Below are 18,513 nucleotides of genomic sequence, written 5' to 3'. Positions count from 1 at the left end.
ATAGTACGGACAATTTCCTCACGTTGAACTTGCATTTCTCGATCATGTGACCGAGAAGACGAACCAACATTGTTACTTTGAGCCATTTGTTGGTCAATAATAAATTTTATGTCGGTGAGAATAATAAATTTTAAAAAGTAATGATGTGATTATAAATTTTATTTACATATGAAATAAATGGTTATTAGATATAAATGTGGAGTTGTTTTAACAAAATATAAATTTGTGGATCAATTTTTGTATTAAAATATCTCAAATCATGATATGGAATTCCCATATAATTCCATATCATGGTTTTTGGAGAATATAGAATCACATCTCATGATAGGGAATCATGAGATGGAATCAGCATAAAATCGCATGTCCAAACACTGATTCCATCTCATGATACCATATCGTGATATGGTATCGCATGGCCAAACGTCTACTAAGTGTTTTTTTTTTCATTCTACCTTTTTTTTTTATAGCTTTTGTATATTATTTGACCGGTATTGGCCTTTTTAGGTGATCAAAAAAATATCGGGTGAGTTTTTCAGGTTTGACCAAAGTCAACATTTATCAAGCTTGAAATCAAATCCTGATAATCTCTATGATAATTGTTGACTTGGTTTGATAGTTGATTCAGGTTTCGGGTTTCAAGGCATTCGAAAGTGATTCGGGTCATTGACTCTTGGATGATGAAACTTTTTTCTCTTAAAAACACCTAAAATAAATTAATCCAAATAGGCTTGCAGTTGACTATTGATTCATATTTTTGACCGAGTATTACTCTAACCTATCATAGAGTATAATGTAACAAGACAAAGCAACAATTATTTTATTTCTTCTAATTAAATGAGTTTAAATAAAATGAAATAATATAATTTCTTTAAAAAATATACTTTTATCATGAATAATTTAAAAAAAAATTATGACAAAAATTAACACAACTTATTCTTAGTAAAAATTGAGGCCCCTAAAATTGGGACCTAAATCATATGCCTTATTTTTATAAGCATTGAGTCGGCAGTGGACTGGACATCAACAATACATAACTAAAATCTTAGTCTTATTTAAAAAAAAAAAATTGGGTTAGATTTATCGAAATGAATAGCCTTAACCGAATGTGTCTGATAAATATAAAGCCCAAAGGGTATTCCCGTCCCTATTGAGGATTCCTACGAACATGAATTCTAGTTTTATAATAGGTCACTAGCTGCTTTCTTATCTTATAGTTCATATACGATACTCAAGCATCATCAAATTTAAGTAAATCAAGATTAGGATACTTAAAAATATTTCTTCATGGAATTAAATATATTTGTCACGATTCAAAACTGGACGTGATGGAACTCATCTGATCCCACCAAGATAAGTCAACCTAAAACCCAACAATACCAAAAAAAAATGTGGGAATAAACTAATAATAACATAAGCATGAAAATACTTGGTATTTTTAAAAACAACTCCAAAATCTGGTTGTCATGTGTACAAGCCACTAATGTATAATAAATAGAGTTTGAAAGATAAATACAAGTCTCAATGTCTTTATCTCTCGAATGGAACGAAACATAAGTAAGGAACAAGAGGGTCTGCTGGGATGACAAGTAGCTACATCTCAAGTATCCACTATAAGACCTCGGAAGTAGACAAAAGGAGGATAATCACATAGATCCGGGCCAGGAACCCACACAAGTGTAGAAGCAAGGAGTGAGTACCAAACAACATGGTACCCAACAAGAAATTCACTAAGCACAAGGTAAAACTAGATAAAAAAAATTTAGAACTCATTCCATCCCAATCGAACCACCACAACTACAACTTGCACAAAAATCAACCTAACCTAACAATTTACGATATATAACTCACAAGATTTCATATAACAGTCCACTAGTTATATTTCATCGAATCACAAGTGTCAAGGTCATCAATCACAAGTATCAAAGTCAAGTTCATCAATCTCAAGTATCATGTTTATCAATCACAAGTATCAAGTTATCAGTCATAATAATCAAGTTTATCTATCACAATATCAATCGGGACTTATAGGGAACACCCACAGTCCATGTATTCGCTGGCAATGACCTCATCATCAATAACACTCGCCAATAATGACTTCAACATCAATAAAATTCGCTCGCAATGACCTCGACATCAATTACACTCGTGCGATGACCTTGACATCAATAACACTCACTAATAATGACCTCGACATCAATACCACTCACCAACAATGACCTCGACATCAATAACACTTACCAACTATGACCTCGACATCAATAACACTCACCGACAATGACCACGTCATCAATAACACTCGCCGATAATGACCTCAACATAATTACAATACATCTCATCACAGTATTCCAGAACCGATGCAAATAGATGGGCGTTCACACAATAATGAGGAAATGAAAAATTCAAGTAATTCACATCCACAACAATACTATCAAAGTATTTCATCAACCACCAATTCAATATCAACACTCAAGGCAATTCACACAACTCAATATAATGTTATCCACATTGCCATTTTCATTGACCTCATTTCTATCATTAAGTTTATTCAATTTGATCAATTAACCGATCATCTCATTCCCATTACTCCCAAACACAGACAACAAGGAGGATTCAAGATTCTACAAGTTTTAACAAGGTTTAAAAGTTCACTTGCCTTAATCAATCACAAATCAATCCAAGATTTAAGCTTTTCCATTCCAAACAATATCCAAATCAACACGTACAATCTAGTCAAACAAAGGAACTAACAACACCCACGTCAAGCAATTTGAATAAAGGGGTCAAATTGATTCAAAAACCCGATGTCGAAAATAAAGGTTGAATATGAAAATTGTTACATGAATATGTTAACCATAACATTTGGAATCCATTGGTGAAAATCATTTTGAAAACAGAGGGGTATTCACCCCAAAATCACTATTTTAGTCAAAACCCCAAGTTCTTGAAAATTCTCCAAACATTGTCATTCAAAATCTTTAATTTGATGTTAAAAACCACAATGATAATAGGGAATCAGAGGTTTAGGTTCACAGAGACTTACACAAAAGAATCACCTCAAAAATTTCTTTGAAATCGCTCCACAAGAGTTCTCAAAGCTCAAAAAATGAAAAATGGGAAAGAAACCTCGCAATTTCAAACCAAAACCCTTGTAGATCTCGTTTTCGCAAGCCCAAGCTCACTAACACGAGCTTCGCAAAAGCGAAGGCTTAGTCGCGAAAGTGAACCCCATATAATCGACCAGCATCGCTTTCGCGAGTTGTCCATTCGTTAAAGCCAAGGTCACGAAAGAGATGAGGCCTTCACGAAAGTGAAGGTTAGCCCTCCTGACCCTTCGCGAACACGAGCCATTCTTAGCTAAGTGAGCCTCGCGAAAGCGAAGACCCTTCGCGAACGTGAGGACTGCAGTCATCAACAGCTATCACGCAACACAAATATTTACGAGTGAAGCCTTGAGATTCGTTCAGAACCCCGCACATACAAACCCAATATGCTACTCAACTAATCTCGACGTTCTAGACTCAATGGAACAATCGAAATACGAATTTGAGGTCCCCTTGATCTGAAATGGAATAAAGTCACAGGAAACAAACATAACGCCTAAAAAGGCTAAATCAAGCTCGGGACCTCTTAAAATTCAACCAAGACCTCTTCTAGGCCAAAATTCATCCCAAAAAACTAATGGAGCCTAACATCATCCCCCAAATCTTATGAAACCTAAAATCATCCCCCCAAATCTAATGGAACTATCAGAAATCAAATTCGAGCATCCAAACTCTGAATGTTGGCTAAAATCAACCCAAAGGCTAAATTCTCAAAAAAATTCAATTCAAGATCTCAAATTCATGAAAAGACTCTGAATCTTAAACCGACAACGCTCATACAAAAAATTCCATATTTCAGGACTGATGGAATTGACAGAATTTTATTCTCAGACTTGAAACTTCAAAATAAACCAAAAACTATTTTTTAACAACTTTAGCTTTTCAAAACTCTAAAATTTCCACAATTCATAACTTTTTACTCAAAATCAATTTCACAAACTAACCAGAAATGAATCGGGGCAATCACTGGTAGGAGTAAAATAGAAATTTTGTAGAAATAATTTTTAAAAAAATGACCAATCGAGTTATTACATTATATACTATTAAAACCATGTTCTTTCTCGAACATAAAGTAAAAGGAAATAAATGAAACCTAAAAAAATTGGGGATATTTAGCCCGTATATCTGACTCCGTCTCCCAAGTTGCCACTCTAACTGGACGGTGCTTCCACTACAACTTAACTGAAGCAATCTCTATGGTCCTAAGTTTTCAAACCTGCCTATCCAGAATGAATATATGCTTCTTCTCAAATGACAAGTCTAGCCCTTACACTACCGAATCAAGCGAATGTACATGAGACTCATCTAACTATACTTCAAAGCATAGAGACATGAAACACATAATGCACAACTGACAAGCTAGGAGGAAAGACCTGCTTGTAGGCACCTCGCCCACTCGGCTCAAAATCTCAAAAGGGCCAATGAATCTAGGGCTAAGCTTGTCTTTCTTCTTGAACCTCATCACACCCTTCATGGGTGAAATTCAGAGCCATGATCACCCTCTATAAATACTAAGGCTTGAACTCTTTGGTCTGCATAACTCTTATGTCTTCTCTGGCAGTCTACCGAGAATCATACGGATCTGTTCCATGGCATCTCTAAGCAAGTCTGTGTCTAAAGAGTCCATCTCAACCGAATTAAATCAACCAATCAGATATCTACACCATCTACCATATAATGTCTCAAATGGGGCCATCTAAATACTGGAGTGATGACTGCTATTATAGGAAACTCTACAAAGGGCAGGTGTTGATCCCGTCGAGCACCAAAGTCAATCACATATGCTCGAAGCATGTCCTCAAACACTTGAATCGTCCGCTCGAACTGCCCGTTTGTCTGAGGGTGAAACATTGTACTCATATAACACCGAGTACTCAAATCATATTGTAAGGCCCTCCAAAAGTGGGATGTGAATAGTGCACCTCGATCAGAGACAATGGAAATAGGCACACCATGAAGTCGGACTATGTGACTAAGGTAAAACTGGGCTAATTTTTCCGTCGTATACTTCACCGGAACTGGGATGAAATGGGTGGACTTGGTCAGCCTATCGACGACCACCCAAATAGAGTTATAACCACCCACGGTTGTAGGCAAACCTACAAAAAAATTCATGGTGATCCGTTTCCACTTCGAAGTAGGAATAGGTATGCTCTGCGACTTACCTTGGACCGGTGGCGCTCACACTTGACCTATTGGAAAGTCAAGAATCTAAAATACAAAATCTGAAATATCCCTCTTCATACCACACCACTAGTTTTGCTGACTCAGATCATGATACATATTCACTGATCCAGGATGGATGGAATATCGAGAACAATGAGCCTCCTTAAGAATCAATCTAATCAACTCGCCTTCCTTGGGCACACAAATCCTACCTCCAACCCTTAAGACACCCTTAAAATCAAGGATAGCCTCATTTGCTTCCATACTTAACACTTTGTCTTGAATGAGACACAACTTCTTATCATCAAACTGGCGTTTTTGGATCTGCTCAATTAAGAAAGATCAAGCCTCTTTGAAAGTAATCAAACCACCACTCTCCTCAGAAATTTGCAAACAGACAAACTGTTGTAACCTCTGAATATTTCTAGCCAATGGTCTCTCCTCAACACTGATAACATCATAAGTCTTTCTACTTAAAGTATTGGCCACCACATTGTCCTTCTCCGGATGATACAAGATGGTGATATCATAGTCCTTCAGTAACTCAAGTCATTTGCGTTGCCTCAACATCCCTCTGCCTCAAGATGGTGATATCATAGTATTTTATATTATCTGTTTATTTTATATTTTGATTAGAATTTCTTTTTTATATAGTCTCTTTTTTGTACTTAGATGATCTTGTACCGGTGACTCCAGATTCAGGGTTTAGTTCTCATATATATTTGTCTTTCTTGATCACTTTTGGACCCATTTTTGTAATTTTTTTTTATCATTATATACATATCTACACTATGATCCTATTCTATGTTTATTTTCTCCCACGTATTTATATTCTAGATATATCTATTGCTTGTTTGTCTTGCATACTGAAGTTTATGGTAGGTGTCATCATGATCCAATTTTGGATCGTGACATTTAAGTTCTAGATCCATTTTATCTCGACGTCCAATTTCATGTCACGTGTCAAGTTGATAACTTGACATCCCAATCAACTTCAAGACCACAAGATGATGTCACGTGTTCATATGATTTGACAATCTCAATCAAATTCAAGAACCAGTCAAAAGTAGTATTAAGTACTTCCACTTTTGTCAAACTCTTTATGATATATGACTATCTCTTTGAACACTTTACTTCTATTATCTTGTATGATATATGCTAAGTGGCTTGTGTAGGGCCTCTCGAGGCCTTATACGCCATGTCACGTCTAAGGTGTTCTTTGGATCGTGACAAGCATACTAGATAAAGACAATTTTTCTGTAAATTTTATCCTTAACATTAACTATCCATTTTCCAAATCATTCATAAGTCTATTACAAATATATATAAATTAATATGGATATAATAGTAAAATATTCACGTCATTTATATTTTTTTAAAAGGAGTGCAAAGTTTATCAAGGGTAACTAAAAGTAATGGGGGAAGTATATGGTTAAATTGGATTATTTTTTGTTATTGTTTAAATTAGATTTTCATAATTAGAAATTGAAGAATAGTGATATAATAAATACCAAAAAATTCATCTTGAAATTAATATGAGTTTTGATTGCTTCACTAACTATTCTGACACACTCACGTTAATAAAAATCTTTAGATAAATCAAATAAGTGAATCAAAGTAATTATTACTAATAGAAAGACATGAAAAATGTGAAGTGGTGAGCTCACATGAAGTGTATGACTAAACATTCACATGGTTAGTAAGTGTATTATTCATGCGTATCTGTTATAAAAGCCCCAAACTTGAAGAAAACATTCAATCCGCAAAATCATGACAACTTCTCTTCCCGAATATTTAGAAGAGGATAACCTAAGTGAAGAGTGTAAGAAATTGCTCTCTATCCTACCAAAAGAAAAAGGATGGGTTAGATCAGTCTACAATTATCAAGGTTTTTGGACATCACTAAAATTTCTTCAAGGTGTGATTGCATGTCAACAACAATTTCAAGCTCAAGATAGTGATATCATTCTTGTTACAACTCCAAAATCAGGAAGTACTTGGTTAAAATCACTTTTATTCGCTCTAGTGAATCGGGTGAAACATCCTATTTTTGAACCTAGTCACCCTTTACTTGTCGAGAACCCTCATGTTCTTGTTCCATTCTTGGAGCATACACTCTATATTGATGGTCGAGTCATTGATTTTTCAACCTTCACTTCACCTAGACTCTTGGCAACTCATGTGCCCTTTGCTTCATTGCCAAAATCAGTCCAGGATTCAAAAACCAAACTTGTTTACTTATGTAGGAATCCTAGGGACACTTTTATTTCTATGTGGCATTTTGCAAACAATTTATTACTTCATCACAAAGATACTAATTCCATTGAAGAAATGTTTGATCTTTTTTGTAAGGGGGTGAGCCTTTATGGTCCATTTTGGAATCACGTGTTGGATTATTGGAAACAAAGCTTAGAAAATCCTAACAAAATACTTTTCTTAATGTATGAAGAAATTAAAAAGAAACCAAAGATTCAGCTTAAACGCTTGGCTGAATTCTTGGAATGTCCATTTTCCATAGAGGAAGAAAATTCAGGAGTGGTGGATGAGATATTAAAAATGTGTAGCTTTGAGAATTTGAGAAATTTGGAGGTGAATACAAATGGAAAGTTTTCAACTGGAGAGCCATATAAAGTGTTCTTTCGTAGAGGAGAAATTGGAGATTGGAAGAATTATTTTACTATAGAGATGATCGATAAACTCAATCATATCATTGAAGAAAAGTTTCAAGGGTCTGGATTAAAGTTTTCGTATGTTTAATTATACATTAATATGCTATAAAATGCAATTATTTATTTTGAAAGCAATGTTGAAGTAGTTTTGTTTGAGAGTAATGTAACAAGAACAAACACCAAAAGTTTATTGTTGTAATACTATTTTAACTGTTCATTACTCAACTTTGTTGCAAATTTAGTATTAAATTCATATTTCTTCATTTTGTCACAAGAAGTCACCTTTTTGTTAGTACTACAGTAATGTTAATCAAGTTGGAGGAATTTAATTATCTTTTTGATTTTGAGATAATTATTTAAGTCCACTAGTATTACTATATATGCCAAATAAAAAATTTAGGGCTCAAACATTATATATGACTAGATAACTTAACCGTGCTTCTCATGGTAATCCATGACCTCATTAAGATTATGAATGATCATTTTCTAATAGTTGAATATTAGAAGTTTGGTATTTTCAGATATAGTAAGAACTTGAAAGATTGTAAAATTCTTATTAATGTAACACCCCAAAAATTTCTAAGTTATGACCCGAACCATTCTTCATTTGTGAATAAGATCGTACCAGGTGATTCTTAAATTGCCCATATGTGTAAAGGTCAATTTTTTAGTGCAAGAATGAATTTGGATATGAATTAAGGTCACTAGAATTCCCTAGCAAAAAGTTGAGTTGAAAGTTTCTATACCGATTAAGTTTTGATGTAAGATTCTATTTGAGTCAACTTCAAACGACTATTTTTCTTAGAATTTAAAGAGTTACATGACCCACAACCTATCAAATTAAAGGTATTTGAATCTTCTTTCCAACGCCACCAATTTTGCAACACTTCAAGTTTCTAGTAAAAAGTTCTAACCATTTTAATAACCTACATGTGTTGCCCGACATCTCTAATGACCGAAATAAATTTCTAGGAGATCCAAATCATCATGCAACATGAAAATACACCATTGAAGGCTATTGAAGCGCAGAGAAATTTAGGAGAGAAGAATCAAGAAAACAATAGAATTATACTCATAAGATTCATGAATAAAAGTTACTTTTAAAATTTATTTTCATTGCAATTAATTTGAAGCAAACAATTACATCAAGAGATGTCCATATTCTAAAAAGCAAATGCAGTATTATTTTAGTTTGTGAGTTGAAGTAGAAATGTATGCATACAAGTTGGAGGACCCAAAAAAAATAAAAAATAGTGCACACCAATTTTATGGTGGATTTAGCCTGAAAATTCGAAAAAAGATTTTAGGCCATGAGGTTTAGTGACATGCGGATCGCCATGCCATAACAGTTTAGCAGACTGTTGGTAGGTGGATTGTGAGGGATGCGAAGCATCGAAAAATACATAATCTTTGGGATTTTTGCAAAGTTGGTACTCTTTAACTTGCCTCTTTCCTCCACAACTGTTAATTCCTCGAAAGGGTCCTGTACCACAACATGCCTTCTTTGATACTTCAAACCCTACACAAACATGAAAATCCATGGATAGAGTCGTTACATCAAAAATGATTTTTAGCAGCAATTAATCAACATCAATAGCTTAATTTCCACTACCTATGTATTTTTAGCGGTAATTAGCACCCTTTGTATATGTTCCTAAAGCCTCTAGCAACACTGGATCTAATGACACTTAACTAATGCTGGTAAAGACGTTAGCACTCTTCTATTTATTGCCGCTGTTTTTGTTGTAGTGAGTATCAATCATTTCAAGCCAAGTAAAAATAAAACTTACCAAATTTCAAAGGATGGTTGATTCTTTGATCAATTACTTCATATAGATCAAACAATGTATACTTAAATCCTGCTAATTCATCTTGTAATTTCTTCATCGTTTTCGGAAGAGCCAAACTATGCATTTTCAGTATCTCATTTAGTTCATTTATGCATTCACCACTCTTGTTTTGTTGAAAGGTAAAAGCCCTAGCACCTGGAAAACAACCTAAGGGAATCAAAGTAAATATGGCAAATTTTCTTCCTCCTTTCTTGTAAATTTCCTGTTACAATACATAATATTAGTCACAATAATTAATTATATAGAAGGGAAATATATCTGAACTTTGACCGAAATTGTTGTAACAATACCGAACTTTAGAAAAAACCTTTTACCCCCTACACTATTTAATAGTGTATTTTAAAGGTATATATATGCCCACGTGGACACGTTACTATTTATAATGATGCAATATTTATGATGTCCACGTGGACACATATATAACTTTAAAATACACTATTGTATAGTGCAGGGTAAAAGTTCTTCCATAAAGTTTGGTATCGTAACAACAATTTCGGCCAAAGTTAAAGTATTTTTCGGACCCTTTTCCCTTTATAGAAAGATATTTACATTCAAATGCTATTTATATATATACCTTCAAAACGGATGTGAAATTTGATAATACCATTTCTACAAATTGTTGTTTAGGATATGGAAAGTGAATTAAATCAGGGCTTCTTCGAAAAGCTTCACCATAATCAACTGTTCCAGTACTAAACATGTAAACAGCATTTGAGATGAGTTTTTTGGACTGCTTGTCTCCCACTTTATTATTTAACAATTTTGTCACCTTCTTGAAATATTTCAATTGTGTTTTAAGGTTTATTACCTGCAAAATTAAGAATAATGTTTTTAGTGTGCCTGCTACATGAATATTCACAAATATTTATTTTTTGTTATATAAGTACTAATTAGTTTCACAAAGCTTCATAATATTGGACTATTACAAACTTAAATGATGTTACATGGATATTGACATATGAGGCTCCTCTTCATTATTCAATCTCTTAATTTCCCTAACTCCTGGATGGAAGTCACATGTATTTAATAATTAAAAATTACAGGTTAAGATTTGTTCTAATTGTTCCCACTAAGCATTAGATGACTATTTTTCTAGGATTCAGTCCTAGCAAATGCGATGCAGTGAAAAACGTTGCGGGCTATATATGTGGTCGTAAGATTTCCAAACAGTTAGCCAACTTTACTTTATATCTAACAAGGTTAAGGCGTGATCTAGAAAACGAAAATAGCGAGACCTGAAGTCCCATCAAATAAAAAGTTTAAAGATGAAGACTCGGTTCGACACGAAATCATGTTTGATGTGAATGTAAGGAAGAACGGAGGAAAATAATTTCGTAAATATACAAAAAGAAAATATTTGTTCAAAATAAGAAGAGTTGGTAATAAATAGAAAAAGTGAACTTTATTCGTTCTGCTTAAACTTTTTATTTCACAAAAAAAAAAAAGGAGTCATAACTAAGTATTCTCTTTTTATTGTTTGCTATATGTGAAAGTTGTTCTATTTTTTAATATAAATTTGGCTCAAAATAAAAAAGTAATGAAAATGGTCATTGCATCGAAATAAGAAATTAAAAAAACATATACAATTTCAACTCCATTATTTTGATTAAATATTTTTCTTTGACTAAAAATAATGATATTCTAAAGAAATTTAGTTGATTTTGGACTAAAAATTACACAGTAAAAATAAGTGGTCATTGTTATTGTATGAAAAAATAAATAGTTCAAAACTAATTTTATTTGGCTAAAATAATAGAGTTAGGCCATTTTTTCCTCTTCAAATTGGCCTAATAATAAAATAAATACACAGTTGAAATAAATAGTTGAAACAAGTTGTTATTTTATTTAAAGAACAGATTTTAAAAACCCAATGTTGTGTAAAATTTGCATTATATATTAAGCTGAAACAAGAAGAAATTTATAATTGGAAAAAAAAAACATTGTGTAGGATTATGTGGCAATTAACGGTTGCCACATCATCATCATTTTTTTTTGGGGTAAAGAGATGTGAATAAAACACACAAAATTTAAAATGTGATCTTTAGGTATTATAATGCCTTGATCTAATCTAAAGAACAAAACGAACTTAGCATATCCAATTCAACAGTATATATAGTCCTACATATCTAAAACATAGGCCATTTTGGAACATGAAAACATGTATTATCCTCTATAGACTATATATGTGTTTTATTTTATTTGTAAGGTGTAGATTTATATATAGAGTATACTCAAGATAGTTTGTAAAACGACAAAAAATGTTAGCTTCTTTCCAGCAAAGCCGTTTTTTGTGAGTCACTAATATATACAACTAATAACTTCATCATAATAAGGTGATGGAAGGTGGCACGAAGCTTCCTATTTCCTTGTTACATTATTGTCTCTATATAAAAAAATATAAAAAACTAGAATACTACTTTTACATGTAATGTCCATTTCCTCATGCATAATATCACCAAATTAAAAAGATCATTTTACTATGTTACCAAATACCAAAGAATCAATGTCATTCTCAAGCAGAAAGAGTAGTGTGAATGTGAGGGTTCCGCCAGTTAGAGGAAGAATCAAGAGACGAATATTTGCTACTGTTTTTCGTGAATTCAAGCGATGTTCGAGTAAACACATATATAGGTGGTTGCATTAAGAGAACGAGGCAAGATTTTTATCCTAAAAATTCATCTTCTACTATATATACAACGTAATTTTTATGTAAATTAAAGATGGCTTGACCCCCGGCCCTCTAGCTCCAACCCTAGCTAGTTGTATACAGGGAATTGAAATTTATCAACTTTGAGTTTGTTTTGTTTTCTTTCTTTTTCAACTAGTATTTGGAGCCTCTAAAATTATACCGTGGGAGTTATCTTAAAATGCATTTTTAGTTTTACCTTAATTTGGCTAAGGTGAACATATATGATTAAAGGCAGTTAATACTGTATACTGTAACATCTTAAATGCTGAAATTATATGTTTTGGATATAAATATAATAAAAATTTGTTGTGATTTATTTTTTAAACAAGTTTTTGAATCGACCCTTTTTTATTTGTAAAAATGGACTTAGTGTCATTAAAGTTGTATATATTTTCACCTGATGTCTGACTAAATTTAGATAATGGCCCATTACTTATAAAAACATAAAAAGTCAATCGTTAATTTGAAACGACCAACGAATTTTGGATAGTTTCAACTTATAACGCTTACCTAAATTGGCTAAACACAAACACCAAATGCAAGCAGGAGTAATAATTAGTAGATCTAAGAAAATGTTAGAAAAAATATACGACTTACATGACCACGGTTGGTTTCCACGAGAGAACCAGATAAGCTTGAAGCAAAATTGACTCCATCAATAAATCCTTCCTTGTCAATTTGGAAATAAGATGGAATGAGTGGCAAATTAGCGTATTCCGCTACAAACAATAACACAACAGACCATAAGTTACATCTCCACAACTTCAATAATCAACTATATATATATATGAGAAAAATGATAAATATACTTCCAAATTATCGTAAATCATATGCAAATACCCTTCGTCATACTTTTGGGACATTGTTGTCCTGCCATCCAAAAACTACTTTATACTAACGGACATACACATGTCATAATTTTATCCACCGACCCGACATTTATTAAATATTGAATCGACGGATAAGACTGTGTCACGTGTCCCTATTTAGTCTTCTGTTAGAGTGAAGGGCATATATGCTCTAGTTTTTTAACGGCAGGGACATCAATGTCTCAAAAAGTATGACGGAGGGTATCTGTCTACGATTTACGATAGTCTAGGGTATATTTGTCCCTTTTCCATATGGAAAAAAGACAAATATACCCCAAACTATCGTAAATCGTATGCAGATACCCTCCGTCATACTTTTGGGATATTGATACCCCATTTTTGGCTAGCTAAATCAACATGTACGATTGAGCCGACAAAATCAAGATATGTCGTATTTTTACAAATTAGATTAGATTAATACAATTTTATATTAATTGAATTTGAATTTTATAAGAATTTATACACTTGCCCTTATTTGACCGGCTCCAACAAGTCATCTCCGGGCCTCTTTTTAATATTACTACTCCATCAGTTATCACCTTTCTATGCAAATGTCTCTTTTTAAGGACATAATATAATTCATATTTTTAAAAGTAGGGTAAATATAGCTCTAAGAAAATTATCCAATCGGTCAATGTTATATTTAGGTCTAATGTTTGTTTATATATATATCAATCTTACTTATAAAATATTAGACTGTTGTCTAGCATTTATAATAACATGTAAAATTTTAGAGCATAAACTAACATTTTTTCATAAAATTTTCAGTTTGTTGAAATGAATCTTTAAACCATAATTTGCAAAAGAAATATATTCTAAAAGATAGTCATTTACTAAATAGATGTTGAAAGAAAGAGACAAGTTGTGAAAATTTCTGATAGTTAATTATTGTGTGGGTTTTTAAAGTGACATGGTTACTGTAAAAGAAAAAAGATTGACTCGGAAAGAAATGACTTCTAATTATGTACAAAAAGTGTTAATAACTTCTAATAATATATACTAGTAGTATTGTTTAGTTGGTTAAATTGATGATCTTACTTACCTATAAAATCAGATATGAGACGCCCATCAGATGGTCTACCAGTTGGATATTTGAAGAATGATTCACCATAAGGCCACCAATTTGATTGATAATCACTAGTAGTGTTGATGTAATTATTATTTCCAGGATCCAGTATCGAATCACCGAACACAAAGAGGGATGCCGTATCAGCTAGTTTTCTATTGCACTCAACACACCCTAATAATATTATTGCAACCAAAATGCAAATGAAGCCATGAAACAAGTTTGAGTTGATAGCCATTTGAGGAGTACCTATTGACTTTCTATAGCTACATATTTATACACTACATGTCAACAAGCTGCTACCCTCATGTTTCATGAATTTTATATTTCCCATCATGGATGGCTGCTTAACAAAATATATAAGAATGACTTATTAATCTTTTTAGACTTGTTTAAAAAAAGAATTACTATATCTTTTCTTTTTTTGATAATACTTTAATTTTAGCTTTCCATTGATATGTTTTAAATGCCACAAGATTGAAAGACATTTTGAAATATTTGATATAATTTTAATTTTGAATTAACCACAAAATTGAAAAGTGTTCTTTATTTGCGTAAACTCCATATCAACTGTCAATTTAAACTAGATCATTCTTTTTAAAATGGAGGGAGTACATGCTTTTTATGTCCCTTCTTTCAAGGGTCAAACACAACTAGTTCCCAATTTTAAATCAAATCTCATACCAGATGATTTAGATATCCTGAGGCATAGGCAATTATATTTAAGTGAATAAATAAAGAAACTCTATGTATATCATATTATTACATGGTTAGCTTCACTCAATGGACTACTGCCTCTTGCTTTAAATTAATCTAATTAATTAACACTTCATTGCCTCCCATTATTGGAGCTAGTCTTTAGAAATATCTAATAGTGCATACACCACGTCAAGATAACAATACACGTATAGTTGTGAAATACAAATAAAGCAACTGAGTTGGAATCACGAATACAAATAAATTAATACATGTAGACATGATGTACAAACTGTTATATATGCTACAATTGCTATGAAACATAATTAAGTTGTTTGTCTAACTCGCCTAGTGTGATACATCAATCACATGTCCTACACGTATTCGTAGTCTGGTGTCACTATACCAAATATTTTTAACGATAGTTAATTAACTGTAACAACTTAATTATTGCTAAATATGTATTTTTAAACGTTATTAACACTCTTTGTAAATGTTCTTAAAGTGTATAGTGACATTGTATTCAATGACAATTAATTAATGTTGGTAAAAAATTTAACACTCTTTATTAATGTACATATTTATTGATACTAAAATATATATTTTTATTGCATAGTGTGGTGCATCAACCTTACGTGTTATTGGATACTATCTATATTCACTATCAGATCGTATGACATCACCATACCTAGATTGTGTGTGCTCACTAGCTATGTGCAATTAAACAAATATCACAAGAAAACATATTTAACTGCTAGAACTAATTGAGTAATTAGCATTCTAAACGATACTAAACTAAATGGTATCACAACAGAGCAAGGAGTCGGTCAGAAGTATCGAAGATTATTCAAAACTTGTCAACCTAGTTCATGTTTGCTCACTCACATAAAATAAATGGTTTAAATGCATACAACTAACACATATATAATGATTTGGGGAAAACAACATATATACTCATACTTTTAAGAAAAGGAAAAATCCTTTTGACCAGAAAATTTAGTTAGAATGGTATTTTATCTATATTTTACCTTTTTGAATATTTTTACCCTTTTAATTTTAATACTTTTTAATTAAAAAATGGAAAAATATTAGTTTATTTTAAAATAGAAAAGATATTACAAACTTTTTAATTTTCTGGCCAAATTCAGGTCAAATTTTCTGGCCTTTTAACATTACCCGAAAAGGAAAAACAAGCAAATAAAGAGTTAAAAGTTTCACTTGCCTCAATGATCTTAATTTAATTGAAATAATGAATAACAAATTCTCCCTCTGTCCTTAATTACTTGTCCACTTTTCCTTTTATAATTATACCTAATTACTTGTTCATTTTGACAAATCAAGAAAGGACAAATTTTTACCTATTATACCCTCAATTAAATGATTAATTACTTTTAAAAATGTAGAACTTTTCATTCACTTCATAATTAATAGGGGTAAAATGATAAACTCACAATTTCATTAATTGTTTTCTTAATAGGTGTGTCAATTCAAAAGTGAACAAGTAATTAAGGATGGAGGGAGTACAAATTAGTCAAGGAACCTGATCCTGAAATTGTAGGACATTCTAGGTCAAAGTCTTTTCTTGGGAAACTCAAACCCGTCCCTTGGTCTACGATTCGAAAACCAAAACTAAATACATGGACACCTTATTCATCAGCTATGAAATTCAATTTTATAATTAAAATCTAATTTTAATAACGTTTGCTCAGTCAAATATAATATTGCAATGTCTAGGTCTAAAATCCTCAACTTTAACCTCTTAGATTTCATGTTTTTGCTGATCCAATTCGATGAAACTTACACATAAGGTCTAAAATATCCAATTTTAACCTCTTAAATTTCATCATTTTTACGTATCAAATTCAATGAAATTTACACATAATCAATTAATTGATGTATTGAATCCATACCTAACTTTGGGATTTGAAACTACATCTTTTCAGTATCCAAATAGAGAGCCATTTGCCAAAAAGAATAAAAAACTTTTAAGTTCTTCCTAAATAGGTTGATGAAAATACACTATAGTTTTTATCAAGTTATGAATCCTCTCTTCAGGCCTATAACAATTTAATCAGTGGTTTTGTATATTTATGTGCCAATACATGATTTGAATCTTCACATAGTTACATATTATTTACTTTTTATTCGATACTCCTTCCGTCCCATTTTATATGTCACATTTTACTCTGCACTTGCATTAAGAAATGATGTAACATTACCCTTCTACCCTTATTTTAATTTTTTTTGGTAACTCAAGTTTTTCAATCAATGAATATGAATTAATTTATTTTGATTAATTAATTTAACCAATGAACATGAATCATTTACTAATTTTTTCTAAGTTGGTCAAAATGTATATTTTCAAGGCTAATAACTCACAAGGGTAAAAAAGGAACAATATGATAATTTATGCATTGATTTTATGAAATGACAAGTATTATGGACCAACTATTTATAGAAAGAGATGACATATAAAATGACACAGAGGGAGTATTCATTTAAGATTTAATTAATTCACATTAATCTTCAAAAATTCTACTTTTAAGGATAAAATACATCCTACAAGAGATAGCTCTATTCTCAAAACTCCAAAACAAACATCTATCTATATATAATAGGAGAGGTTAAAAGCGCCACGTGTCAGCACCACAAAAAATAAAATTTTTAAATAATTAAAATTAATTACATGTGGTAGGATTAAATAATAAATTACTATTTTATTTTTAAACTAATTTTAAATTTTAAATATGTAGCGTGTGTGTGTGATTCCCTTTTTTTGTGAAAAAATATTTTTAATCTTTCCACAACCTCCTTATTTAATAATAATAATTATTATTTAATAATAATATTACCAACTGTAGATAAAAATAATAATAAACATAGTTCATCAGACATTTTCAATAAATAAATAGAAAAAACTGCCCACTGATTAAAAAAAACTGTTAAATAAATATATACTTTGTTTTTAAAAAGATAAAACTGATTTTAAATGTGACTTTAAAGTGGAAACGTGACCAGATTGTTACCAAAACTGATTTTAAGTAGCCAACCCAGTTAATTTTATTTTAATCTCTATATATATATATTCTTTTCTATATATAAATATATATAATATGAGAAGTGATAGCGCCTATGTGTCAGCACCACAACTAATCTCTAATTTTTAAATTTTAAATTATCAATAATCAAATATAATAATTTGTTTTTTAAATAAAGAAAAGAAGTTACTATTTTAGAAGATAAAAACGTTTAAATGAGTAGTTACATTCTTGAATTTTGAATTTTTTTAAAAATAATAAAATATCGATAATTAAAAATTGATTAACAAAATAGTTTTTTAAAAAATAATAACATCCCACGTCCTTTGAAAAAACATATTCTTATATATATATATATATATATATATA

General features: G+C 31.4%; 3 protein-coding genes across 3 annotated transcripts; 1 reads left to right on the top strand and 2 right to left on the bottom strand.

The window, feature by feature from the left end:
* Positions 1-7,037: 7,037 nt before the first annotated feature.
* Positions 7,038-8,024, top strand: LOC102592843 (cytosolic sulfotransferase 12-like). Its single transcript, XM_006339332.1, has one exon. The coding sequence runs from the start codon at positions 7,038-7,040 to the stop codon at positions 8,022-8,024; it is 987 nt and encodes a 328-aa protein (XP_006339394.1).
* A 1,072-nt stretch (positions 8,025-9,096) lies between these two features.
* LOC102581002 (GDSL esterase/lipase 5-like) lies at positions 9,097-10,028 on the bottom strand. Its single transcript, XM_006339308.2, has 2 exons — positions 9,727-10,028; positions 9,097-9,455 (listed from the first exon to the last, which is right to left on the bottom strand). Exons 1-2 carry the CDS (start codon positions 9,848-9,850, stop codon positions 9,214-9,216), a joined length of 366 nt encoding a protein of 121 aa, XP_006339370.1. The 5' UTR covers positions 9,851-10,028; the 3' UTR covers positions 9,097-9,213.
* Positions 10,029-10,348: 320 nt separating this feature from the next.
* Positions 10,349-14,750, bottom strand: LOC102592504 (GDSL esterase/lipase 2-like). Its single transcript, XM_015311024.1, has 3 exons — positions 14,387-14,750; positions 13,073-13,194; positions 10,349-10,594 (listed from the first exon to the last, which is right to left on the bottom strand). Exons 1-3 carry the CDS (start codon positions 14,646-14,648, stop codon positions 10,349-10,351), a joined length of 630 nt encoding a protein of 209 aa, XP_015166510.1. The 5' UTR covers positions 14,649-14,750.
* Between the last annotated feature and the right edge of the window lie 3,763 nt (positions 14,751-18,513).

Source organism: Solanum tuberosum, unplaced genomic scaffold (genome assembly GCF_000226075.1).
Source record: "Solanum tuberosum cultivar DM 1-3 516 R44 unplaced genomic scaffold, SolTub_3.0 scf00009, whole genome shotgun sequence".
Classification (NCBI taxonomy): Eukaryota; Viridiplantae; Streptophyta; class Magnoliopsida; order Solanales; family Solanaceae; genus Solanum; species Solanum tuberosum.
The sequence above is the reverse complement of the archived record's forward strand: the minus strand, read 5'-3'. Positions and strand labels throughout refer to the sequence as shown.